Source organism: Heloderma suspectum, chromosome 4 (genome assembly GCF_057233095.1).
Source record: "Heloderma suspectum isolate Gila_16-S chromosome 4, 16-S_ref, whole genome shotgun sequence".
NCBI classification, from domain to species: domain Eukaryota; kingdom Metazoa; phylum Chordata; class Lepidosauria; order Squamata; family Helodermatidae; genus Heloderma; species Heloderma suspectum.
In genome coordinates, this window is record NC_139461.1 from 239,398,866 (window position 1) to 239,426,270 (window position 27,405).

The 27,405-nt window shown below is 45.2% G+C and overlaps 2 protein-coding genes across 4 annotated transcripts in view; one reads left to right on the plus strand and one right to left on the minus strand.

Moving 5' to 3' along the window:
• EPS8L3 (EPS8 signaling adaptor L3) overlaps nt 1-757 on the plus strand; it is a 32,269-nt gene extending 31,512 nt beyond the window's left edge. For all 3 annotated transcript variants that reach the window (XM_084852860.1, XM_084852861.1, XM_084852862.1), the window contains one exon: nt 233-757. In XM_084852860.1, coding sequence (XP_084708986.1) covers nt 233-250 — 18 coding nt within the window. In that variant the 3' untranslated portion in view covers nt 251-757. The remainder of the gene's footprint in view (nt 1-232) is intronic.
• LOC146348328 (glutathione S-transferase Mu 1-like) lies at nt 314-11,915 on the minus strand. Its single transcript, XM_084852863.1, has 8 exons — nt 11,827-11,915; nt 7,329-7,404; nt 4,857-4,921; nt 4,544-4,625; nt 4,348-4,448; nt 3,583-3,678; nt 3,395-3,505; nt 314-2,316 (listed from the first exon to the last, which is right to left on the minus strand). Exons 1-8 carry the CDS (start codon nt 11,860-11,862, stop codon nt 2,221-2,223), a joined length of 663 nt encoding a protein of 220 aa, XP_084708989.1. The 5' UTR covers nt 11,863-11,915; the 3' UTR covers nt 314-2,220.
• Between the last annotated feature and the right edge of the window lie 15,490 nt (nt 11,916-27,405).

Consider the following 27,405-nt stretch of genomic DNA (forward strand, 5'->3'; position numbering starts at 1 on the left):
TCAACGTTTTAGAACAGCCAGGAAACCACCAATTTTTCCCTTGGGGAAAGGGAACCTGGCCATCTGGGGAACTCTGGAAGACTAGATTGGGACCGCAGAATTTGGCCCATGGACCTGAGGGTTCAGCAGCCCTGCCATATCATGTGATCGGTCACATGTGTTATTTTAAAATGATTAGAGCGTATCCTGCAACAATACTGATACTCCTCTCTTTCCCTTCTTCCTTTAACAGTATGATCCACTCGTGTAGCCTTCTGCAGCTGTCTTTAGCCACTCCATAATTGACTTCTAAGAGATCATCACTGCAACAAGTAATAGTTCTTCTATTCATTTCTTTGCAAGAACATTTCATCAGATACATGGTCATCCTCAGTTGACAGATATCACATCTGCACAGCTATAAATGAAAACAAATTTTAAAATAGCAGGGGCAGTGGGCCATAAAATGCAAAAACTACTGTCAGTGACATTCCTATGGAAAGCTCAAATATATATATTTGACTGGTGATATCATCTTCCAAAATTTGTTGTACTAATTTAACACCAGTAGCGGGAAAGAAAATTGATTGAATCCTCATGAAATAGAATTAAACTTCCTTAAATTCTAATTAATTAGTTTCATGGAGCCTGATCATGTGGGAGAATGTTGGCTTTCCGATCACTTCAGAAGTTCTGTCGGTGTTTTCCCCCTAATTATGAAATGCTGCTAGTGTTTGTGTAGGACTTGTGTCAAATAAATCTGTTAGTTTTTAAGGTAACAGAAGATGCTTTAGTGTTTGCTGTAACAGACTAACACACCTACCACTCTGGGATTATTTCAAGAACATTTCATTCTGGGCATTTGCTTTTCTCTCACTTTGCTACAGCTTTAGGCATGAGAACAATATCTGCAGGTAACATTTAGCCTTGTAGCCCGAACCCAACAACAACCACCACCTGCAACCCACCCCCACCCCTAGGTGGCTAAAATGAAGAAAACCAGGACTGAATTTTTGTGTGAGACAAGCGTAAATCAGTTCTGATACTGAAAACAGAAAAGCAGCCAGTTCCTTAACTCTTTAGATCTTCCCTCCTCCCCGCATTTGGCAACACACTCCAGGTGATGGAGCTTGCAGTTCAAGTTAAAACCAAGGCAAATTGTGTAGGTCTGAAGTCTGCCCACCCTTGGCCAAAGGCTTCAGAGTTTTCACCAGGCATTTCCACACTTTACATCCACTTTCCAGCCATGAGGACAAGAAACCTGTTCATTTGTTTAAACTTGAAAGATTATCAGGATGCTGAATTCAGTAATATTTCTTGCACTTGCAAGGATTATCTACAGCCTTGGCTATGTTCTGATGCACTTATAGGCTAAACTGAGCTGGAGGTAGGGGTAGGGGAGAAGGAAGTGGATTCACCCTCTAAAATATTTGTTGTATTCAAGTATGCCATTTATCAATTCAGACAACACTTTCCATGAATGTGGGCATGGAAAACCGAACACAATTTGAAAAACTTACTTTGGGGATGAAGAGGAGCTTATTTTTGAAAATGTAAGTAGTAGTAGTAGTAGTAAAATTGTCTAAGTGAAAAATATAGGAAGAGAGAGGCTGCCAGGGCACAATATTAGAATATAAATGGGGATATAGAAAGTGGCAATGAAATATAGTTTAGAGTGTAAATAAAATAGTATTTACATATAAGGGCGCAATCCTATGCATGTTTAGGCAGAAAAAAGTCCCACAACTCCCAGCATTCCCCAGCCAACACTGCTGGCTGGGGAGCGCTGGAAGGTGTAGGACCTTTTTCTGACTAGACACGCATAGATTTGTGCTGTAAGAGTATTCAGTATTCCACTAGAATGCCATTTGTCCTCAAGTTGGCATAAGGCCAACAGCAAGTCAGCCTTGAGCACCACATGAAATAGTCTCTTCTTCTGCAGATGGAGAAGACATGTTCATACAACCATTCAAAGAACAGTGAGATTAAGACAAGCGGTCATAAGGCCAGTAGCCAACAAGGATGTGATGGCACACTCAGCACAACAACATTACCAGGTCATTCCAAGATTCTTTATTGGCTACTTCAGCTTTCAAGATACAAAAGGCATCAACCCCCATTCTATAGAAAGATTCTAGAGAGAGAAACTGCCTTTAGTTTCAGATCAACTCCAGCCAAGGCAAAAAAGTAGTCATCGTCTATCATCCAGCAACAGCAAGGAAATTTCTTTAAATCCTTCCTCTACTCTTTCTTGTTCCCCCATTTGGCCATCTTGTTATTAATGGGAGTCTTCATAAAGCAGCTGGAGCTCATGTAGGCAGCAATCTTCTCCAGAGCCTGAGGATACAGAAAAAGGAGGGGTTTTTTTAGGAAACAGGGAGAGAGAGCGAGAGATGGCTCCTTTAGCTTTTGCCCTAGGAAAACTGACTGTCCTCCTTACCAGGATGTGTTTGCCTATGGGAAAGTACACACTCTAGTGCCCTCCAGTTCTTTTGGACTCCAGTTCCCATCAGCACTAGCCAGCACAGCCAATGGGAAGAATGATGGGAGTTGCAGCCCAAAAGGTCTGGAGGTTACCAGGTTGTACCCTAGTCTAGCTCATGGTTTCAAGAATGGTTCCTTTCTTCCTTAATGGTAAATCAAAAATTGGGACCACATTCGCTCTCTGCTGGTTCTACTTGCATTCAGCCACCATCTCCAGAGACATCCTCAAAAGGGCTCTGTGACTCATAGAGACACATGTTCTTTTAGGGTATGTTCTAAAACAATAATGGCCAAAGGTTTCACCTACTAAGCTGGACACTCCCCAGCCATGCTGCTCAAGGGAGAGCATTGGTATTATCCTCCTAACCCCGATCAACTTGGCCAGGAAGTCTCCGTCTTTCCAGGCTGACCCACCTAGGACAAAATGAGAAGACACTCCAGGAGGCCTCGGGAGCATCCTTTCATTTTATATAGGAAGGGGCTCCCACCTGGCACGGGGAAGGATGGTGATCAGATGCTCTAAAAGAACCAGTCAATTAAGTCTCCCTCTCTTGGTTCACACACATATACACACATACACGTCAAGACTTTACAGCTTGCAATACAGCTAGTAAATCCTTGCACTGTTAGCAGCCACATCATCAATGGAAGAAACACATTAAATAAGGGAGGCAAGGAAAGTTCCTACCCTGCCCCGTCACAGAAGAGCACATTTCTGAATGCTGTCTGAAGCCTTTCATGTGCCAAATGGAAACAGGCTGTATTTCGCCCATATTCCTGCCTGCCCCAGCTTGGCCAGCCACTCTAGCCAGCTTGGAACCTTGCTATCAATTAATCTGTTTGTGATTTCTTGCCAAAAACTAAGGAAGCAAGTCACACAATGTGAACAAAGCCATGCGAGCCAGCACATCTCAGGAAGACAAAAACTAACCTCAAAGCGGGTGAGAAAATCCTGAAGATTCTTGTATTGATCAAGGCACTTAGGTTCAAACATGCGGTTTTGGTCAAGGACATCATACATGAGGAAGTCCACAAATGTGATCTGGAACAAGACTAAACAGTGAGACTCCAGGGAGATCAGGCCTGCCCTCAGATGCCCAGGTGTGGATATGCACATACCTTGTCGCCGGCAAACCACTTTCGGTCTCCCAGGAACTGGGAGAACAGTTTCAGCTTCCCTGGCAGCTGCTCCAAGTACCCCGGCTTTAGTTTCTCCTGCAAAACAGGCAAATGGAAAAAATCTGATCTGTAATCAGAGCTAAAATTCTATGGAACTTCCCTCTACCCAACAAAGCTATGGAATGTGGTGCTGTCAATGCAAGAGCCATCAATATAACCCAAGAAGACACCCTTAAGTTGAGGGAGTGTTATAGCAGTCATACCAAATAGCTTCCATCAAGAAAAAAAGATATATTGGCAAGAGATTGCTAGGCTTGGCTTTGAACAGCAGTCTTGCATCATGAGAGATGCATTCCTCCTTCCTCCAGCCAAACTCTATTTACCACTGCAGCAACATGAGCAGGGTGAACAGGAGAGAATGAAAGAAGGTGTTCTGTGAGCAGCTTCACATTTTACACAGCAAAGATGGTTGCCGCATCTACGTTGGTGTTTCCTGCAAAGTGTGCATAACCCATCCCTTTAAACATCTGGGTCTTCCAAGAATCTTGTGTATCAGGGTTCCCAGAAACCCAACACAAGTGTTGGAAGATGCATGCACATCATCCACACTTCATGCATTTGCTGCATGAAACATTGGTGTACACACCACGAGTCTGTTTACCATGGACCTATTATCATTTTGCAGGCATTGTATAGCACCCTCAACCTTTGCCCTTCTAGCCCAATACAATAGCAGATGTAAATGATGGAGGCAGGCAAACTCACAAAATCAGGATTGTAGCAGACCATCACAAGGCTCATGCGGAAATCCATCACCTGATTCTCCAGCATATCCACTCTGACAATCTCCTCCTCGGTTTCTCCACCTAGAGCCATCACAGGAAAAATGAGAACTCCTGGGCAAACAGGAGCAGGTTATAATCAGCCAGTCCAGACCCCAGAAGAGCTCAGGTATACTCACAGAGCTTGTGCTTGCGTGCGATATACCGGAGGATGGCATTACTCTGCGTAAGCTTGGTCTTGCCATCGATTAGGTAAGGAAGCTGGAAAGTAAGCAGAGTGAGCAGCTTAAGGCCAAATCCTTCCCTTGTGCTTAGAGCTCACTATTAACGCCCCATTTACACCACTCATACTTCTTCCTCAGCCATTTCTTCTCCCCTAAGGTCCTACATATGATTACCACAGGTAAGAGCATGTTTCTCCACCTCACATCCAGACCTCATGTACAGCCTGGACAAGATATTCTTCCCAGACATCATATGATAGTTACGTACATTAGGGAAATCCAGCCCCAACTTCTCCTTTTCACTGATCCATTGACTCTTATCATAGTCAGGAGCTGGAAAAAGAGTGGGAGGGGGATTACATTCAGGCACAGAAAATATGCTCAGACACAATTCACTTTCCTTCACCTATCCAAAACAAGCCATTTTTAAGAAGTGCCAGAAAGTCCATGTCTATTCTGTATCCAAGGCTGCAATCCTAAGAAATTAGAGATTTAGCTCCACAGCATTCAGCAAGATTTACTTCCAAGTAAGCATGACTAGATCCTGCTGGAAATGCATGGATAATTTGTTAAGGTCTCTTTTAATCAGATCTTGACCTGCTGAATGGGTTATAGTACAGCCCAATCTTCTGAACACCCCCCCCCCCCACCTCTTTAACTTGTCATAATGGCATGGTGACCACTGTGCAAGTTTTGGTAGGTTTTTGTTTGTTTTTAATCTTTTAAAAACATTCTGCATCAGCCAGTGCTAATTTGCTTAACACAGAGCTCCCAACCCCTCCCTTCCTTGCCCCATCATTTCAGGAAACTTAAAAATGAATTAAATTGCAAGTAAAGATACCCCTGCTAATTGCGTACTCCCTTAATGTGTGAAGGCCCTGCAGGAGCACCCATTCAGACTTATTTCAAGAGAGGCTTGCAAACAAAGTCGTTTACCCCCAAAAATAGTTTTAGTATTTGGGGTTCATTTAAAAATAGTATCTGGGATTTGTCTAAACTTGGGGGGGAATAGTCTGGCTGCTCCCCTTCCCCCACAGCCAGACTATTCCTCCTCCCTGCTCAAGTTTAGATGAACCCCAAATACTTGGGGGTAGAATCACACTGAATTGAGACTGGCAGTATAGGACTAGAGAGATAAAGGCTATTGTGATGGTTAACAACAGCAGACCCAGTCACCACCATACATTTGGGGGGTAAACTTGTGGTTACAGCAGCCTTCCCCAACCTGGTGCTTCCCCCGCCCCCCAGCAAACCCATGTATATGGAAAGGCTGGACATCGAAATCATCTTTTAATATTTTCTTTCAGGACTATTCACTCTCCCACTGTACAAAGCTCCTGCTGGGGCACTCATCCGAATACCAGGTTGGGAAAGACTGGGAGAGGCTATCACATGCATGGCACTGGAATGGGGCTAGCAGTATAGCACTAGAGATAAAAGCTATTTCCTTGTCAGTCTGGAAAGGCTCAGTTATAGCAGTCACTGGCATACCAATTTGCATCGAAAGGTTATATGTCCCCATCCCATCCTGAGGTAATCCAAATTCTGTGCTAATAATTAACATGAATGTTGAACCATTTAGGCTGCAATCCTACAGAGATAGATGGGCACTTCCAACCTCCCCTGAAGTCAGAGGGAACTGCCTATCCAATGCAGTGCGGAAGCAGCACAGAGGACCCCCTCTGTGCTGCAGCCGCCCTGCACTTTGCCTTAGACACACGTTTTTGCACATCTACGTGTGGCTTCGGGGGCGGGGCAGAAACGGGGCTGGAGACCACATAGGAAGCTGTCCATGGCCTCCTCCCATCCCCACCCCTAGGAATGCCCCGATTTCACCCCTCTGTGCTCTGTGTTATGAGCACCGAGGCAGTGGCGGTGCAGTTCTCGCCATCCCAGCTACAACGGGGCAGGGAACATGGTTTCCCAGCTACAAGCTCATAGCTGGGAAACCGAAAAATCCTGTCTCCCCCAGACACTGCCTAGGGGCCACAGGACTGCTCTCTTATCCTGCTTCTGCTTGATTCCTTGCAATAACTGGCAGGTACTGTAGCCCTAACTGCTGGAACTCAAGCTTAGCTGTCTACACTTCTGGCTTCTGAGATTTCAGATAGACATAGCCCACACAGTTAATGTTAGAAGCTTGGGGTTTCCCCCCCTTAAACAGGGGTAAGGGGAACAGAAGACTCTTAGTATGCTGCATTTGCCCCTTCTGTACTTTTGAAAAGAATCGCAACACACATACCTCTGGGAATACGTCTCCAAATGACATCTGATAGCCAATATGGTTTCTTTTGAAGAAAAACATTGTGTGTGTGTGTGTGTGTGACAGGCAGAGAAAGAAAGGGAAAGAAGTGAGAGAAAGAGAAAAAAACAAACACTCCAAAATAATAACTTCCAAAATTGTACCTTTCCCTACAACAGGTAGATATGTATATGGGTGTTACAAGCCCCTCACTAATATTTCCCATACACACACAGCACCTTTATACGCTTTCAAAATTTAGTACAAAAGCCGAGCACAGTTGCAAAATAGAGCTCTGGACATTCTAAACAAATGGAGATGACATAAGTACAAGTGAGATGCTTTATCCACCTACCCTTGTTTGGAGTGCCTGTTGGCAAATCGCTTACATGTGAGTAGTAAATTGTGAATAAAGCGACAGCTTATATTCATAGCAGCAAACTAAGGGAGCGGGGAGAGAGAAGGACTTCAATACATATAAAGCCCAGCAATACAAACCTTCCCCACAGCTGTACAACTTATCTTCATAAGGTGTTCCTGTGTATTCTAGCAGCAACCGGGCACTATGGGCAAGCTGAAAAGAAGGAAGGGCAAAAGTACTATGAGAACCCAGCACATACTAGTGAGATTAGGTACCTTTAAAAGAAGAAATTTCAGAATAAATTCTGAATAAGTATCCATTTTCAATCCTAATATGCAACACACACTTGTAACTATGTATTTTTATACTGCATTTCCTAACAAACTCAAACTGGTAAACCCACCCACAGGAAGCTCAGCAGAAAAAGCCAGGAGACAACTTCAGGAGTGTCTTCAATGGAGACAGCTCCTCTGTGAGGTTCACACAACCACCATTTATTATGCAATAGACACTACACACGAACTATAGCAAACAAAAGATTAATTATAACAAAGACAGAGATTTACAGCCTAAATTAGGAGCCAGAAACATAAGGAAAGGGGTTAGGAAGAGGAGGGAAGAGATAGAGTTATCATATACATTTTACAGCATTGGGGAGCAGGGAGACTGGTAACTCTCACATGACTTTGACCACTCAAAAAATGGCTCGCCTTGCAAATCAGGAGAGTGAGTCAGATTATGAGATGCTAGAAAGATGTAGATTAGGGATACAATGAATATCCCCTCCCTGCACCAGCTACTTTGTGTTTGAATTCACAGTAGCAGATCTTGCAATTCCAAACTGAACTAATTCAGTTTCCATGCCAGTGAAATCTAGGTTTCATGGCAAAAGCTTCACATCCTTGAAATCCTAAATTAAGTTTCAAGGTTGTTTGCAAACACACAGTGTAGAATATGACTTCAGGGACCTTGTTGAATTTTAAATCCCAATGATGTGTTTCAGCATTGGCGAAAACCAGGGATGGGAAATGTTTACTCTATCAAGGGCCACTGACCCACAGGATAAAGAAAACCAAACTGGGGCCACACATAAGTACTAATTAATTTAAACTGTGGTCCTATGGTCCCTGGGGAGGCATATGAGGGGCCACAGGATAGGTCAGATCTCCCCCTCAGAGGGCAGAGAGAGGAGTCTGGCCTTAGAGAGGGAGATCCTACTCTGGACCCGCCCCCGCCCCCCCCCAGCCCCTGTGGATACTTCTGCAGAGTGGTGTGCAGGGAGCTGTAAAGGGAGTGCCAGGGGATTGTCAAGCAGCGGTCCAAGAGAAGCTGCAGATCCAAAGCATCCACAGCTCTCCTGGCCCCCAAACCGGCCAGAAATCCATACCAGCTCTGGATCTGGCATGAACTAATTCCTTCTGATTGGTTTTAATTGGTTAAATTAAAATAAACATGGAAGCAGAGGGGGGAAGGAGCAGAGATACTGCTTCCCTCTCATTTCTACCCTGCCAGCATGAGCTCAGCAGGGCTCTAGGTATCTTGGAGGTTCCAATGTCAAAGCTCTCAGAGATAAAGGCTTTAAGCCCAATTTTTATTATTGTTAGCCATCTTAAGCACCATTTTTGTTGGGAAGATGGGATATAAATTTAATAAATAAAGGTTAGGATTGCTCTACCCTTGTACTAATTAATCAATCATATTATGGGTTCTTATCGGTTTCATAAATACCACAAATAAATAAAAAATATTGTATATAAGAAGAGCCATGATGGATCAAACCAAGGGTTCATCTAGTCCAGCATTGTGTTCACACAGTGGCCAACCAGCTGTTGACTGGGAACCCACAAGCAGGACACGAGTACATCAGCACCCTCCAGCCCATGTTCCCCAGCAACTGGTGCACATAGGCATACTGCCTCTGATACTGGAGGTAGCACATTGCCATCAGGACTAGTAGCCCTTGATAGCCTTCTCCTCCAAGAATTTGTCTAACCCCCTTTTAAAGTCATTCAAACTGGTGGCCATCACCCTGTCTTGTGGTAGCAAATTCCATAGTTTAACTATGCGTTGTAGTTGTAACGCCTAAGAAGATCGTGCTGTACTGTAGCCATCTCCTGAAGCTCCAACTACTCAGCTGGGAATCCACTGACTAAAAGGAACAATACTATAACCATCCCTGGAGAGAGAGGCAGGTGAGGACGGACACACACACACACACACACACACACACACCTGCTCCTTCTACCAGGGAATATTTTCAGAAGAGCAGACAGGCAGATGGGGGAAGTTTGCATAGCACTTCTGGAAATTACTCGGGGCACCTTCCAGCAGTGGTGCCCAACTAGCCACTCTCCTTGGTGGCCCTTCCCTTGAGGGAAAGAGCTCCCTGGAAATGCCTGGGAGCCGGATGAAATTACACCAGGGGCCACATCCAGTCCCTGGCTGCAAGGTGTAAACATTAGGCAGGGCAACAAAGGAGAGGCTCTCTGGCTTCACCATGATGTGCTACCATCAAGTCTAAATGTACAGGTTATAAGAATAAGTACAGGTTCCTTTTGGGCAAGGAGGGGTCAATACCCCCAAAGTAATTGATAAAAGATTCCCATGGGAAACACCAAAAAAAGGGATTGTCAGAATTAATTCAAACCCATGGAGTTTGATAGGAAAAAACCCCTAGAACAACTTCTCTCCTACTACTGAAGCCCTTGTCTGTACGTGATTCACCATGCATCCAGATAACTGTAACCTCCTTGCTGGTCTTCCCCCCAGCCCTTTCCACTGCTTCTGGCTAAACTCATCCCTCTCTCCCTCTTGATCATACCATTCCTCAACTCTGCCCCCCACCATACATGGAGCCCTTGTCATACCTTAAGGCATACAGTGCCCCCCCTTCAACTTCTCTTTGTAAGGTAAAACTAAATTATGCACATTTTAAGTACCTAAACACTATATTAGAATACTGTCACATGTAGTATTAGAGACACAGCTGACTCCATCTGCGGCTACTTTTAGGACGGCTTCAAAAACATACTTGTACTCTCTGGCTTTTAATTGAAAAGCTTTTATTCATTCATTCATTCAATTTCTATACCACCCAAGAGCTGAAGCTCTCTGGACTTTTATCATAATTTTTACTGTCAGATATTTGAAATGGTATTTTATTTTAACTGGCTTATTTTAAAATTGTTTAAGTTTAAAGGAGTGTTTTCTTATTTGTTTGATACTTAATTTTACTCCTTTTACATTTTGTAAGCCATCTTGGGATGATCGCAGTCTTGAAAGGCAGCTACAAAATATATTAAATAAATATACACACATCTACAGGCTAGGGAAAGGAGTGATGCTCTTGAAAGGAGTGATGCTCTTGATGAAAGGGTGTTCCCCACCCTTGCATCAGATCAGATCTATCAGAAGGAGGACCCAACCCCACGTTGACTCCTCTAGAAGAAAGGAAACACACGGGGCGGGGGGGGGGGGGGAAGAGACAAGCCCCTATCGCCAGAAGGCATCCTCCAGCCTTGCTTGCCGCGAAGGAAGGAGATCAAGGTGGCGAGAGGCAAGAGTTCAAGAGGACTGGCGTTATGTGCTTGGTTAGCTCGAGTAAGATCGTGCTCTCCCTCCTTTTGGCAGCACGATCCCGGCTAAGTTCAGCCAGCGCCAAGCCCCACCAGGGTTCCACGGGGCTTGCCCCCACCAAGTAAGCGTGCACCGGGCTGCTACAGCTTTAATACGCGCAAGAGGAGAGAGGAGGCTCGGCAGGCGAGGACGGCCAAGAAGCTTTGCAGGCGCGAACAGGTCAGCAAACAAGCCTCGACTTCTACGGACAAGGAACGTCGCCCTGCAGCTGCGCGAGGCTGGCTGGCTCCTGCTGGCGTACAAGCAGCTCGCTCCACGCGGACGGGGGCTCGAGCCGCCTGGCTAGAGAAAGGCGACCAGAAGTCGCCCGGGGTCCTTTAGTGCAGCCTTCCCAACCTGGCGCCCCCCATTGTGCTGGACTACAACTCCCACAGTCTGGTTGGGGAATTATGGGAGCCGTAGTCCAATACTTCTGGAGGGCGCCAGGTTGGGGTCGGCTGCCTTAACGATTTAGCAATCACCGGCGAGCTCTGCTCGTCAGCAGGCCGATGCAGCCGGCCCACCTCTGCCTGCGGTTAAGCTGCCTTTTCCTGCCGCTCGCCGGAGAACTCCGCCGGGGACCTTCCGACTTGCCCCGCGGCGGGCAGCACAGTCACGCCTCCCCTGGGGCGCATCTTTTCAGCAGCACCGTCGGCCAGACCCGGGCAAGGCAGGCTCGCGGGGCCCCCGCCCCGCCCCCGGGATGGCCTCCGCGAAAGGCCGCTTGAGGACGCCTCTGCTTCGCCTTCCGCTCCCTCGCCCTGCAAGCGCAGCGAAAGGACTCCGCTCCGCGCCCCGTGCGGACGAGCGCGCGCCCGGGGCTTGCTGGAAAACGGCCGACGCGGGGCCCGCGGGAAAGGCAGCGGGACTACCGCGCGGCCCCGACTCGCGACGCCGCAGCACCAGCGGGCGCGGGACGCCTGGGGGCGGGTCCGCGACGCTGGAGGCCCAGGCTCGGAGCCGTGCGGCACAAAGACCTCGGCCGCCTTCCCAGCTTTCTCTGGGTCAGAAGAAACTCACCCCTCTGATATCCCAGTAGCCCAGAATCATCGCCATGGCCGCGCCCGCTCCGCTCCCTCTGGCTGCCTCGCTCTCCCTCTCGAGGCGGCAAGAACGGGAGCCTCGAGGGAGGGGCTTCAGAAGCCGCCGCCGCGGTGGCGTCGATGTCATTTGGCCTAATTAAAGGCCCAGCGCCCATTCAGAGCGGCACGAGCCATTCGACGGGATCAAAGTTCGAGAGACGGCTTTCGAGCGGCCAGTGGAGGCTGGTGGCTCCGATTTCGGCGGGGCTGTGAATCCATGCTGGGTTTCAGAACCAGCCAGAGCTCTAAAGGAGCTATCCAAGGTGCTGAACCAGTCAGACTCAGCCGGAACCCTAAGGAAGCTATCCAAGGTGCCGAAACTATTTTGGGGATAGACTTCAGCTCCTTGGATAGCTCCTTTAGAATTCTGGCTGGTTCTGACTGAAACCCAGAATGGATTTAGAGCCCCACCAAAATCGGAGCAGCCAGCCTCCACTGCGAGGAGTTGATTAAAACGGCACACGGACACCTAATCAAAAGCGGGCTAGGGAGAGCAATTATTCCCTCCCATCTTTGTGTGTGTGTGTGTGTGTGTGTGTGTCTAGCAGAATTTGAAATGCGAGGGTGCTTCTTCTGAAACTGGGATCACACTCAAATCGGACCGGGAAAAGCTATCAAGAAACACCAACGTGGCATTTTTATTTTACGATGATGACTAAAACATGGCAAGTAGGTCGAGCAAGAAGCATGGGGGATGCGTTGTAAACTTTACAATTTAAACTCAAAAATTTTTCCGTCCAAACATGCCTAGGATTGTGCCCTCAGGTTGTTACGGAGAACTCTTAAGAAATCTAGCTTGGAACAGAGGGACCAGATGCAATGGACTGAGGACAGGGCTCACTACCTTAACAGGAGTACAAGAGAGGTCTTGAGGCAGAGCTCGTTCCTGTATGGAATTCTTGAAAAGTTACCGGGGCGCTGGGCTGGCCTCACGCACATCCGGTCAACCTACTTGACAAAGCCGAAGGGGGAAACGTGAGCCCCGGAAGAGGAATGCAAATCTCCGCGCGCTTAACTCTCTTAGAGAAAGCATCGCCCAACAATGTTTTGTGAATGGCAAGGAAATTATCTGTACTTTCTGCGTTTCAGTTCCTCCTGACAACGCAGTGTACATTAGACAATTGGGGGGACAATTTCACCGAATTTCATCCGTGGGAAGAGAATTTCTCCAACAATTTCTTACAGGTAGGGCTCACCGCTGGCAAGGGTTGTGGCACAGCTGCTGCTTCTTTTCTTTCCCCTAGGAGTTTTCGGGGAGGTGTGGACATTTTGCATTGTCCACAATAACCCATACCTAGCACCATTCTGGGGCACCCCAAAATGGGGAAGAAATTTAGGGAAATTTTGCAAAGTGGCACCTTTATTTCTAGGGGAATAAGAAAAAACATCTCAGGAGGACTTTTATGAGAAAAATGTCTTCTGAGAAATTTTGGCTGAGCTCTAGCTGACATTCTTTAGGGTTCATTGCCTTCTCCGGGATCTTCCAAATGTTAAATTTCTGAGGATGAATTCCATATACACCTTGTCTCTAAGGTGCAGAGAGATGATCATGCGATGAAAGGTAGGATACTCATGCACACTCCTTGGCCACCTCATATGCAAGGTAAGCACAAGAACCCTGAACCCAACCCATGAGAATTTCTCTGAAATGTCTTCTCTTTTCAATTTCTTTTAAAAGCAATTTCTTTTCTATTAAATTGAATAAGAATGCTCAAAAATAATGTGGGAGAAATTTTCGGCACAGCACCAGTTTACATCTCCACCACCAGCAGAATAAACAATACACGCGTCCACTTTTTAACACTGTTTGGTGCAGCTTTCATTTCCTCCACATCTCCCCCCCCCCATCTATTTAGGTTACTGATATGCAGTGATGAAATGCAGTGCAAGAAGGAATCTTGATCAAGCTTCCTTTTTTTGCTTCTTTTTTTGAAGAAGGAATCAAGCTTCCTTTTTTTGCTGTATTACAGCAACAAGTACAAGCTCTTGGACACATTGATAGTCTGGACAAGGGGGCAGGAAAAAGGTTTTGAGGTTTGTTTTTGAGAAGCATTTTAGCACTCTCCCTATTTCCCCACATTTTTGATTTCAGATAAAGTTCTCATGACCCCACATCACAATAATACAACCAGCATATGAAGCGGGGCATGCATACCATGGTAAACTATTGGTAAATGGCCCTCTGTATTCACTTTCTGCTTTAATTTGTTGCAGGGATAAGCCACTTTCCTCTTTTCTGTTCTGTGTCTTCTCTACCTCCTGTTCTGCCTTCCTTCCAAGTGAATATAAGGAATTTCTATAATTAATTCTAGAATTGGTGCATACACTGATACAGCTTTTTTTTCCTTTCTGTTCTTTTGCATTCTGTAATCCAAAACAACCCCTATAACAAAAGGAGTTTAGAATCAAAATATTTTGGCAAAATATTCTAATCATTTCACAAGTAATAGTAAACTGAGATTGGGTTTGGGCTGAAGGATCTCTCAAGTATCCCCTCCCTTCCAATCCTGTGACTCTGTGGGTGCAAAGAAACACACACACAGAGGGAGAGAGAGCTAAAGAGGCCTGGACTGGTTGGACATGTTTGGCTGGCAGATCCCCTTTTGTAGGAGGTCACCTGGTCACATTGGCTAGTCACTGGCTGCATCAGTGGCCATGGAATGGCTGGCCTTCGCAGGACTAAGGAATGACTCAAGAGTTTCTGGAAAGAGGCATGTCTCTCTCCCTTCCTCTGAGGAAGGTGTCAATACAGAGGACTGTGTAAATGCAAGCAGTTCTTGTAGTCTGCAACAGGCAAGACCTAGGCTGCTGGTGAAGGAGCTAACTGGAACTCTGGAAGCATCTTCATGGCTAAATTCAGCATTGCAGAAGTACAACGGGAATTTCCCTTCCCCTCTTCATAAGAACCTAAGAAGAGCCATGCTGGGTCAGACCAAAGGCCTGTCTATTCCAACATTCCATTCCTACACTGTCCAACCAGATGTCTACGGGAAGCCTAGAAGAACACGATTGCAGCAGCAGCCCGGCTCGCATTCCCAGCAACTGGAATAAAGAGGCCCAATACTGGAGGTAGTTTATGGCCATCATAACCAGTAGCCATTGATAGCTTTTCCTCCATGAATTTGTCTAATCCCCTCTCAAAGCCATCAAAACTGATGGCCATCACTACATTTTGTGCTAGCAAGTTCCATAGTTTAACAATGGACCCCCCTGCACATCCCTCAAATCTCTCCAGAGCAGCTTTGGGAGGCACATGAGGGCTCCAGGAGGAGGGGGAATTCAATCCGCCAGCTGTGTCTGCTCCATCAGAGGAAGGATACAATTGCATTAGGGTACAAAGGTCTCCCTCAAGATCTGAGGGGGAACAGGGTATGTTGGGCTGTCAGCTCTGAATCTCCACTTATACTCAATCTGCATATTTGTAAGTAAATACAAATATTACAAAACAACAAAACCTCCAGAGTTCTCATTCAAAGGAAAACAAAATTTTGTGTGAAATGTTGCTCACTGCTCAGAGGACTGGGGTGTGAGCACATGGCAGTAGGAATCCTAATATTCTTGTTTATTGTTTGTATAGTGATCATGCTATTGTGACAATAGATTCCAGTTCCAATAACCTTCTTTTACTATAAGATAAAATTCTTCTCACTGTTTGGCAGAATACAGCTGACCAGCTGACGAAGGATTCATATGAACAGTGTGGTAATTTAACCCTTACTAAATGGTTACCTACTCACACTTGCAACACTCATATTCCTTTAAATTGTCTATTACACTAGGAGGAAAGAAGAGCTGCAGAGTACATTACTCTGGACACATATGTGTGTGGCAGGAAGCTGCAGTCGGGACGCCTCTATTATACCCATAATACTCTGAAGCACGCATTCTCTCACACATGTGACTCTATTAATATAACCCTAAATATTTCTCAAGTGATAATATATCCACATCTTCCAATGCAAGTTAAAAGAAATTCAGCTAACGTCACTCAATGGTCAAACCCAGGGGTGCAGAATCTCAAGCTCAGGGTTACAATCTGCCTCTCTGGGGTTTCCAGGAGGATCATGTGCCTTTCCCCTAGCCCCACCCCCTTTCCCCCAACCATCAATCAGGTTTTGTGCAGTTTTTCCCCCAGTCTAAAAGGTCAGAATACCTCTCCTAAGGCTTAGTTACTGGGAGAAGGCATTTTAAGGTGTAATCCCATACAAGTTTAGACAGAAAAAAAGGCCTACACCTCCCAGCATGCCCCCGTCAGCATGGCTGGCTGGGGGCATGCTGGGAGTTGTAGGCTTTTTTCCTGTCTAAACTTGCATAGGATTGTGCCCTTAAGTTACAATGTGCTGGCATTCTTGACGTCGGCCCTTTTGCCTTTGGCCCCTCCACTGCTTGTATGCAGCCCCTGAAAGTTTCTCCAAACTGGAATTCAGCCTTCTGGCTGAAAGAGATTTTGCACCCCTGGCCTAGCCAATAATGAAAATCTCTGCTCTCTACGAGCACTGCAAAAAAGTCTCTAAGGGATTTTCTAGTTTGTTACATAATAAAGGCACATCTTTGCACAAGGTTGTGATTTAGTTGCAGGGGCAGCACATATTCCCAGCAATTTTAGAGCAGGGCATGGCCCATATAGTGTTATTGTGATACAGGCATATTTTAAAATATATTTTGTGGCAAAAAATTAGCAACAAGCAACACAGCTCTTATTCTGTCCCAGCCCTATCATTTTATGAACATTTACTATTTTTTTTTTAATGTAAATTTCTTTGTAGACTGTTTACTGGAGAGCTCATGCATACGCACTCACACACTGCAGTAGCCCTTGTACTGTATTTCTTTACTGAAAAGTCTCCCGCTGGAGTTACCTGCTAAAGACTAAAGAAAGACTAAATAACCAGTGGGGCACACTTTCACAGTTCAAACAGGAAGTCCTTGGGTTGTATCCATGACTGACTTAAATCCTATTCTTTTCAATTGTTGTTGTTCAGTCGTTAAGTCGCGTCCAACTCTTCGTGACCCCATGGACCATAGCACGCCAGGCCTTCCTGTCCTCCTCTCTCTCCCGGAGTGTGCTCAAGTTCATATTCATTTCATCAGTGATGCTATCTAGCCATCTCATCCTCTGCCATCCCCTTCTCCTTTTGCCTTCAGTCTTTCCCAGCATCAGGGTCTTTTCCAGAGAGTTTTCTCTTCGCATTAGGTGGCCAAAATATTTGAGCTTCAGCTTCAGGATCTGTCTTTCCAATGAGCACCCAGGGTTGATTTCCTTTAGGATGGACTGATTTGACCTCCTTGCAGTCCAGGGGACTCGTAAGAGTCTTCTCCAGCACCACAGTTCAAAAGCATCAATTCTTCGGCGCTCAGCCTTCCTTATAGTCCAGCTCTCACAGCCATACGTTGCTACTGGGAAAACCATAGCTTTGATTAGATGGACCTTTGTCAGCAAGGTGATGTCTCTGCTTCTTACTATGCTGTCTAGGTTTGCCATAGCTTTACTCCCAAGGAGCAAACGTCTTTTAATTTCATGGCTACAGTCACTGTCTGCAGTGATCTTGGAGCCCAAGAAAATAAATTATGTCATTGCTTCCATTTCTTCCCCTTCTATATGCCAGGAAGTGATAGGGCCAGATGCCATGATCTTCATTTTTTTAATGTTGAGTTTCAAACCAGCTTTTGCACTCTCCACTTTCACCCTCAACAAGAGGCTCTTTAGATCCTCTTTGCTTTCTGCCATTAGGGTGGTATCGTCTGCGTATCTGAGGTTATTGATAATTCTATCAGCAATCTTAATTCCGACCTGTGATTCATCCAACCCATCATTTCTCATGATGTACTCTGCATATAAGTTAAATAAGCAGGGCAACAATATGCAGCCTTGTCGTACTCCTTTCCCAATTTTGAACCAATTGGTTGTTCCATGTCTGGTTCTTACTGTTGCTTCTTGACCCTTGTACAGGTTTCTCAGGAGACAGGTAAGGTGGTCTGGTACTCCCATCTCTTTAAGAATTTGCCACAGTTTGTTGTGTGTAGTCAATGAAGCAGAAATAGACGTTTTTCTGGAATTCTCTTGCCTTCTCCATGATCCAGTGAATGTTGGCGATTTGATCTCTAGTTCCTCTGCCTCTTCGAAACCCAGCTTGTATTTCCGGTAGTTCTCAGTTCACATACTGCTAAAGCCTAGCTTGTAGGATTTTGAGCATCATCTTGCTGGCATGTGAAATGAGCGCAATTGTATGGTAGTTTGAACACTCTTTGGCGTTGCCCTTCTTTGGAATTGGAATGTAAACTGACCTTTTCCAGTCTTGTGGCCACTGTTGAGTGTTCCAAATTTGTTGGCATATTGAGTGCAGCACTTTAACAGCATCATCTTTTAGGATTTTAAATAGCTCAGCTGGAATACTGTCATCTCCGCTAGCTTTGTTGTTAGTAATGCTACCTAAGGCCCACTTGACTTCATTCTCTAGGATGTCCGACTCAAGTTCAGTGACCACACTATCATGGCTATCAGGGACATTAAGATCTTTCCTGTATAGTTCTTCTGTGTATTCTTTCCACCTCTTCTTAATCTCATCTGCTTCTGTTAGGTCCCTGCCTTCTTTGTCCTTTATCATGCCCATCTTGGCACAAAACGTTCCCTTGAGATCTCCAATTTTCTTGAAAAGATCTCTAGTCTTTCCCATTCTGTTGTTTTCCTCGATTTCTTTGCATTTTTCATTTAAGAAGGCCTTCTTGTCTCTCCTTGCTATTCTCTGGAACTCTGCATTCAGTTGGATATATCTTCCCCTTTCTCCCCTGCTTTTCGCTTCCCTTCTTTCCTCAGCTACTTGTAAAGCCTCATCAGACAGCCACTTGGCTTTCTTGCATTTCTTTTTCTTTGGGATGGATTTCGTTGCTGCCTCCTGAACAATGTTATGGACCTCCGTCCATAGTTCCTCAGGCACTCTGTCTATCAGGTCTAATCCCTTAAATCTATTCATAGGAAAGGTTCTTCCTGTGCAAGCACCGGGTCATTACTGACCCCTAGAGGGACGCCGCTTGCGCTGGCGTTTTCATGGCAGACTGTAGTGGGGTGGTTTGCCATTGCCTACCCCAGTCATGTATATTCATAAGGGATATGATTTAGGTCATACCTGAATGGTTTAGTGGTTTTCCCTACGTTCTTCAATTTAAGCCGAAATTTTGCAACAAGCAGCTCATGATCGGAACCACAGTCAGCTCCAGGTCTTGTTTTTACTGACTGTATAGAGCTTCTCCATCTTTGGCTGCAAAGGACATAATCAATCTGATTTCGATATTGACCATCTGGTGATGTCCATGTGTAGAGTCACCTCTTGTGCTGTTGGAAAAGAGTGTTTGCTATGATCAGCATGTTCTCTTGGCAAAACTTGATTAGCCTTTGTCCTGCTTCATTTTGTACACCAAGGCCATGCTTGCCTGATATCCTGGTTATTTCTTGACTTCCTACGTTGGCATTCCAATCCCCTATGATGAAAAGGACATCTTTTTTTGGTGTTAGTTCTAGAAGGTGTTGTAGGTCTTCATAGAACCGATCAACCTCAGCTTCTTCGGCCTCAGTGGTTGGGGCATAGATGTGAATTACTGTGATGTTGAATGGTTTGCCTTGGATTCATACTGAGATCGTTCTATCATTTTTGAGATTGTACCCCAGTACTGCTTTTCCCACCCTTTTATTGACTATGAGTGCTACTCCATTTCTTCTAAGGGATTCTTGCCCACAGTAGTAGATATAATGGTCACATGAATTAAATTCGCCCATGCTTGTCCATTTGAGTTCGCTGATTCCCAAGATGTCAATGTTCAATCTTGCCATCTCATGTTTGACCACCTCCAGCTTACCTTGATTCATTGATCTGACATTCCAGGTTCCTAAACAATATTGTTCTTTACAGCATCGGATTTTCTTTTCACCACCAGACACATCCACAGCTGAGTCTCCTTTCAGCTTTGGCCCAGCCACTTCACTCTTTCTGGCGCTACTTGGAAATACCCTCTGCTCTTCCCCAGTAGTATATTGGACACCTTCCGACCTGAGGGGCTCATCTTCCGGCGTCATCTCTTTTAGCCTTGTGATACGTTCCATGGGGTTTTCTTGGCAAGAATACTGGAGTGGGTTGCCATTTCCTTCTCCAGTGGACCACATTTTGTCAGAACTCTCCACCATGACCTGTCCGTCTTAGGTGGCCCCGCACGGCATAGCTTATGGCTTCACTGAGTTACGCAAGCCCCTTCGCCACAACAAGGCAGTGATCCATGAAGGGGATTCTTTTCAATAGATTACTCTAATTAGGACTAACTTTGGATACAACTCTTTATCCATAAGGAATGGAGAGAGCATTTTAGCGCTTCCAAATCATACCAACCAAACCTGTATGCCTGACAGATATTGGGTTGGCACAAGCTAGTAGCACACTTACCCGCCTTCCCACAGTTGAGTGAAGCAGTGTCACCCAGGTGAAAAAGCCCCCCCCCCCTTCCAGGGACTTGTTATTTTATGCCTGATTACTATTTGGAAACATTTCTATAGGAAAGTAATGGTTTGCTGTTTTACTAGCAGCCATTGACCCCAACTTTAAAATATAGGTTTGGAGAGTATTTCCCCAGGGCAGTTTGTGACCACAGACCAGGAAACTAGGAAGCCAAGACAATTTTTCAGTGCCCAACCACTTTTATTAGCCAGTATCTTGGCATGGGGTATTACAACCACTATATAATAAAGTTTACACGCATGGAGAGATAGTGAATGATTCAAGGAATTATTGCTGCTGTTGCTGGGTTCATACAACATGACAACTCATACTCAGAGCTGACTATGGGTCGAGTGTGGGTTGTTATGGAACTGTGGGTTGTTGTGTTGTGTAAAACCAGCTGCACTAATGAACGATTGTTTGTGAACCATGAATAACCACAGTTCACAGTCCAACATCAAACTATGGGTTCACTTTGTGGGGTTTTTTTGTGGTTAATGCACTATGGCTTGGTTACACAGCACAACAACCCACAGTTCAACGACAACCCACATTTAACCTTGAGTGTGGGTTGTTGTGTTGTGTGAACCCAGCCTATGTCTACAAGAGTCAGCTCTGCAGGGCTCATTGTCTTCTCTACTCTTTTTTATGGCTCCACTTGGTACTTATCCAAAAGATGGGAGTCTTTATGTAACGGGCAGAATTCATGTAGGCAGAGATCTTCTCCAAGGACTGCAAAGAAAGCTAGCAGAAGGATCTTTATTAGGTAGCAATGTCATTCATTACACATTACAATAGTCTGAACTAAACTCATGAAGAAAACTGTAAATGGCTGTTTATTGTCTGTAAAGCTTCAGAAAAGTTTTTAAAATTATTAATAATATTATTAATAATAATATCATTTCTATACCGCCTGATAGGCAAAGCTCTCTGGGCGGATTACAACAATTTTTTAAAAATAGAACAACAATTTTACAAAATATGACAGGATGAAAACTGTCTAAAAATTTTCAACATACAAAATTTAAAACGATTTAAACAGCTAAAAACAATTGCAGTAGACACAATTAGGGAGCAATCCTATGGCGGCTAGTCAGTGGCTAGATGGCCATAGGATATCTGGGTTTCCAGGAACCGACCTTCTCCCATTAAAGCCCCGTGCTCGCGCTCACAAGAGGAGTGCAGAATGGCCAAAATGGGGCATTCCTGGGGGGTGTTCCGGGGCAGGGAGGGCAGAAATGCCGGTACGACACATTCAGTGTGTCATCCAGCAGCCTCCTGCCCCACTCTGCCTTCCCACGGCTAGACAGCTGCAATCGGCTGTCTAGCCAAAAATGCAGGGCAGGAGAAGCACGGAGGAAATGATCCCCCCTGTGCTTCTCCTGCCCTGCATTGGATAGGTGGTCGCCTCTGAGTTTGGAGGCGGCCACCTATCTGCATAGGATTGTGCCCTTAGCCATGTGTTATATGAGATGGGGAAGATAGCATTTAAAAAAAATGTAGAAGCTTATCCTTTGCCACCACTCAATCCATCCTAGTATGGCAAGTCTTTCCACGGTGTGCACGCGGCAAGAGCTGATTTCATGGAAATCAGAGTGCAGGTCCTGCCCCACACATCACTGGAAAGTGTGGGATGTCTATTTCAGCCTTCGCCAACCAGTTGTCCAGATTTTTTTCTGTTACAAAAAATGATGGAAGAAATGGTGGAAAATCATGGGAGGGTTACAAATGGAAGACGACATTCTCTGGGTCCCCTGTAAAATTCTGTGAGTAAATGATGATGATGACCATCATCGTCATATTTATATCCCGCCCTTTTTTCCTCTTGCAAGAAACCCAAAGCGGCTTAAATGGTCCTCCTCCTCTCCATTTTATCCTCACAACAAACCTGTGAGGTAGGTTATTCTCGGAGTCTGTGACTGGCCCAAAATCATCCAGTGAGCTTCATGGCCAAGTGGGGAGTAGAACCCAGATCTCGCAAGTCCCAGTCCAACACTCTCACCACAACACCGCACTGGCTCTCCAGTGTGATTAGGCAAGAAAAGGGTGCTTCCAGATGAGGCTTTTATTGGGCCATCATTTACGGAATTTTACAGGTGACCAGACAATGACCTTCCACTCATAGCCCGCCTGTGTTTTCCCACCGCTTCTTCCGGCTTTTTTCTTAACAAAGAAAATCATTTAAAGAGAAAAAGATGGAATTGTTGCACAATGCCTTCTAATCTGTAGAGCTAGGAGTCTTCCATGCAGAGGCGCCCCTGGTGCCACAGGGGTTTTCCCCTTCTCTCTCCCCGTCTCTTTTTCCTTTTGCAGCATATCTTTCAGATTGTAAGCCTGAGGGTGGGGACTGCTCTTCTTTCATTCTGTTTGAATTGATCTGGAAGCTGCTGTGGGAGCCTTTTCTGGTAAAAATGCTTTGAATAAATAAATACATACCTATGACACTTTTATAACCTCGAAGACATTCTGGTATGGCATGAATTGTGCACTGGGGACAGTCACACTGCATCAGGTACAGTTCTTCAGTGGATGTTAGAAGCAGGGCAGGAGGCATCTGTGGTATGTACAGATGCACAAGCAGACAAATTATAGAGCTGGGCTGGGAGGAATTCAAGTTGTTCAGGTTCTGTATCTCACAATGGCCTGCGGTTTGGACAATGATTCCAGGCTTCAAACACCATGGTTTATGAAGACGGGAGTATTGGGGATGAATATTGGGGCTTCCCCCCCACCACAACACACTGCCCAGTCCCCAGCTCCTTACCTGGGTGCTTAGGATTGTTCCATGGGGGGGGAGGCTGCTGCCAGAGGAACTGCCGCCGCTGCTGGGGGAGCCGCTGTCCATGCCAGCTCCTATGCCCTCTGGACATGCACCAGCAGCAGTCTTCTTGTTCCAGGAAGGAAATGAGAGTAACTTCATCCTCCCTTAGAGCAAGCCCCTCATCCACCCCGCCCCTAAAGGTAAGAGGGGCTGCTCCTCCCCTTTCTGATAAAGTTTGAATAATAGAGGTCTGGTGGATGTGAGGTAATCCAAGTTTGACAGGGTTAGTTCCAGAAACCCATTGAAATGCATGGTGTTGCTATCAATAGACATTTGGATAGGCTAATGAGTTGCTTCTCATTGGCTAAGGGCTTAAGCCCATGCAAGGCAGGGAAGGAGGGAAGGGAAGGGGAGTGCTCAGTCTGCATTCCCTCTCATGACCACTAGGGGCACTGTAGCTAAATTCCATACCTCACCCCCTGGGGGGGCCTTCAGGCTTAGGCCTGTGGCACGAAAATGGCAGATCCTACATGAAAGGGCGGACCTGCTTCGGAGCTCCAACCCCAAATCCGAGGCAGTGCACAAGCCTAGTGAAAAGTGGGCGGGGCTTGGCAGGTCACACAGAGAGTGGTTGAGGCCCACATGTAGCCTATGGGCCATAGGTTGCCCACATACAATCTAAGCATTTATTCAAGGGCAGCCAATGACTTTTGGGGATCATTGCACCTCAAAACAAGGTATATTGTTAAGAATTTGGGCTTAAGATTTATTTAAAAAATGTGAGTTAGCTAGTGAGTAATAATGTCCTGTGTGAATGTATGCTGAAGAAGTTAGCACTTGTCTCTACTGGGGCTTATCCGGACTCTCTGTGGATATATATTCCAATTACATGGTTATCGTTTGTGAGATAGGACAACCCCTTCCAAGTCCCAAACTAAAGTTGTTAATATTGCAATATTTCTAGACCACATATAATGGATAGGGAGGGAGAGGGTTAGAGTAGCTGTGATGGGATAACAGCTTTTGGCAAACCAATTACTTGAGACAAGCAACTGCTGAACAAGTAAGAGAGTAATTTTTAAAACAAGCAGCATGTATCTTTGTATCACATGAAGCTATGTGGAAAAAGTGCTGAAATTCTGTGACAGCATAAATACAGCTGGTTTATATTGTGGTGGAGGTCACTTGTTCAGATCTTTTGCTTCTGCTAGAGTCTCCTTGTTGCCTTGTGTTACGAGACTGGGAGGGGAGATAACTTTTTCTTGGCAGATCCCTTCTCTGCATGAGTTCTCCAGGAAAAGAATTTCTGATACACTACCACCAGTCAGGATGAACCTGCTGACAAACCCTAGTCTATCCAGCCGCTTAAGGAGTTCCTGAGCCTTATTGCCAAGGACCCCCCACCCCCTTCAGCATGGGCGTAGGACAAAAGAAAAATGAAATATACCTTAGACTTTCCTTCCCAAAGCCCAGAAACAGAGACCTTACCAACCCCCTTTTAAAAATTGTAAAACACAGGTGGTAGCTTTGTATCCATGCAGTCTTTCACGTGGGGAAGATTTCGGTGAGAAATCTCATTTTTAAGACAACACAGCCAAATGTAAAAGCCAAATATAAAAAGAAGTTTATTTAGGGGTTGGGTGGGGGGAGACAAGGGAAGGCAACCATCACACACATACATAGAAATCGCTTGTCTCCACAGTGAACCTGATGCTGTTGACTGTTGTTAGCAAGACTCTAGTCAAGGTGTTTGACACCACCATCTGCCCAATTTTGTGGGATCAATTTCAGTTGCTGCGGCCTAATGATGTGGACAAGCTGCTTGCAGCAATGCGACTGACTACATGCCCTCTTCATCCTTGCCCTTCCTGGCTGTGTGAAGGGGTGGTTCCTGCAAATAAAAACCAAAAAGTCAGTCCAACTTATCTGGCCATATTACCTACTTGAGTAGAGCACTGGGTCCCAAAGCCTATGCCAAGTTTATTGTGAGGGTGGCGTGGGGACGGACCTCCAGTTAAATGCGATATAGGAAAGCTGTAGAAGGTCTGAGGGAATCTTTTTTTTATGGGGAACACATTTCCGTAAAAGCCAGCCCCTTTGTAGAGACTGGTGGTTGGTCTGTCCAATAACACAATAGCCTCCATTTCTGATGTCAGTGGTCTAGCCAGCAAATCAAAATTACCTAGTGGCTGGACCCACCTTCTTCATAACTGTAACTTACATCTCCAAAAGCCCAAGGTGGTTGGAACCAGTCAGCCTATTCAAGAAAAGGGATTAAAGTTTTGTTCACATTTTGGAGGACAAAGAAGTGAGAAGGTATTCAGATTCCACAGCAGGGTGCCAACTGATCATGATACCCTAGGGGGTGCTGTGAATCCATTTTAGAAGTAGGGGTTTGTCACATATCTTCCCTCCTTAAGTCCATGTTTCTGCAGAGCCCGTTCTACAGGACAGCTGGATGAAACTAGACAAGACAGGTCTTATACATCTAATACTAGTGCAGATGCATTATACAAAATTGGTACAATAATCAACGCAATACAACCAGAATACAAAGGCAAAATATTAAAATAAAAGTCTAGTGCTTAAAACAGAAAGCATGAAATTGCTATAATTCTATCTTTGGGATATGCAGGTCCCAGCTCTATACATGGTACATAATATGGACTAAAACAATACAAGATATGAAGGAACCTAACTATAGTAAACCCATTAAGTACAGACATAATTCTCTTCTTCTTGCTATGGCGGAATCTGGCTTCAAGTGAATTGCACTTGACTGCCTCATTGGACCTCTGAGAATGCAGGTTGCAATGGCAGGTGAAAACAACAGAAGGTCTGCGCACCAGTTAGCAGGCTGGCTACATTCAGCAATTCCAACAAACAACAGAGAACTAGAAACTTGAGCTTTCACTTTGGAAAAGGTCCAGGCAAGCAGGATTCTAGCCTGCTTCTTGATTGCAAGGTATCCTCAAGATGACCTTTGGGTGGAGCTCTGTGGTGAATTGTACCCACCAATGAAGAAAAGGGCAAAAAGCAGCACATGGAGTCGGTCACTTCTAGCTCAGATCCCATCAGCTCATATGTGAAGTTGGGAGTTTTTGCCCCATTGTGCATCACTTTACACTTGCTAATATTGAATCAAGTTTGCCAGTTTGATGCCCATTCTCCCAGTTTGGAGAGATCTTTTTGGAGCTCTCCACAATCCCTTTTGTTTTAACCATCCTAAATACCTTGGTATCATCAGGAACCTTGGCCATCTCCCTGCTCACTCCAAATTCCGGATTATTTATGAATAAGTTGAAAAGCATTGATCCCAATACAGATCCCTGTCGAACCCCACTGTTTACATCCCTCCATTGGGAGAATTTACTATTTATTCCTACTCTCTGCTTTCTGTTATTTAACCAGTTACTGATCTATGAGAGGACCTCTCCTCTTATTCCATGACTGCTAAGTTTGCTCAACCGTCTTTGGTGAGGGACTTTGTCAAAAGCCTTTTGGAAGGCCAAGTAAACTTTGACATTGTTTGCACAACTGCAGGGTGGTTAATAAGCCACGGTAGCTTAACCACCCTGCACATGCCAATTGCAACTTACATAATTACCCTCACTGACACAGTTTGTTGTGACATCCTAACTCAGCAAAGGTGGGTGGTTGGGGTGGTTAACAAACACCCAGCAACCCTAAAACAGGCCATGGGTTCTACTGTGCACAGGATTACCCTGGTCACATTTTTATTGAGACTCTCGAAGAACTCTAAAAGATTAGTGGCACGGACATACCTTTGCGAAAGATTCTTTTTCAGCAGGGCTTGTCCACCAGAGGCAGTGAACAATGAGTACACCAGTTGCTGATGAACATGGGTGGGAGGGTGCTGTTGTGCTTGCGTCCTGCTTGTGGGTTCCTGGTCAACAAATGGTTGCCACTGTGTGAACAAAATGCTGGACTAGATGGACCTTTGGTCTGATCCAGCACGGCTCTTACGTTCTTCTATATGTTTAGTAAATTTGTCTTTAAAAATGGTTTCAACCAATTTATCCAGAACCCAATTTAGTAAAGCTACCCAACTTGTAATTTCCCAGATCCCCCCTGGATCCTTTTTTAAAAATTGGTATTATATTGGCTTTTCTCCAGTCCCTGATAGAGAGGCTGATCTTAGGGACATGTTGCATATTTTTGTTAGTAGATCAGCAATTTAACATTTGCATCATTTAAGAACTCTAGGATGGATACAATCCTAGAGTTACCTGCTGATTTATTAGCTTTCAATTTG

Coding starts and splice junctions, on each gene's coding strand:
- LOC146348328 (XM_084852863.1), bottom strand. CDS start 11,862: ATGGCGATGATTCTGGGCTACTGGGATATCAGAGGG. Junction 4,922..7,328: donor GTTGTACAGCTGTGGGGAAG/GTTTGTATTGCT, acceptor CTCTTTTTCCAG/CTCCTGACTATGATAAGAGT. Junction 4,449..4,543: donor CGCACGCAAGCACAAGCTCT/GTGAGTATACCT, acceptor TGATGGCTCTAG/GTGGAGAAACCGAGGAGGAG.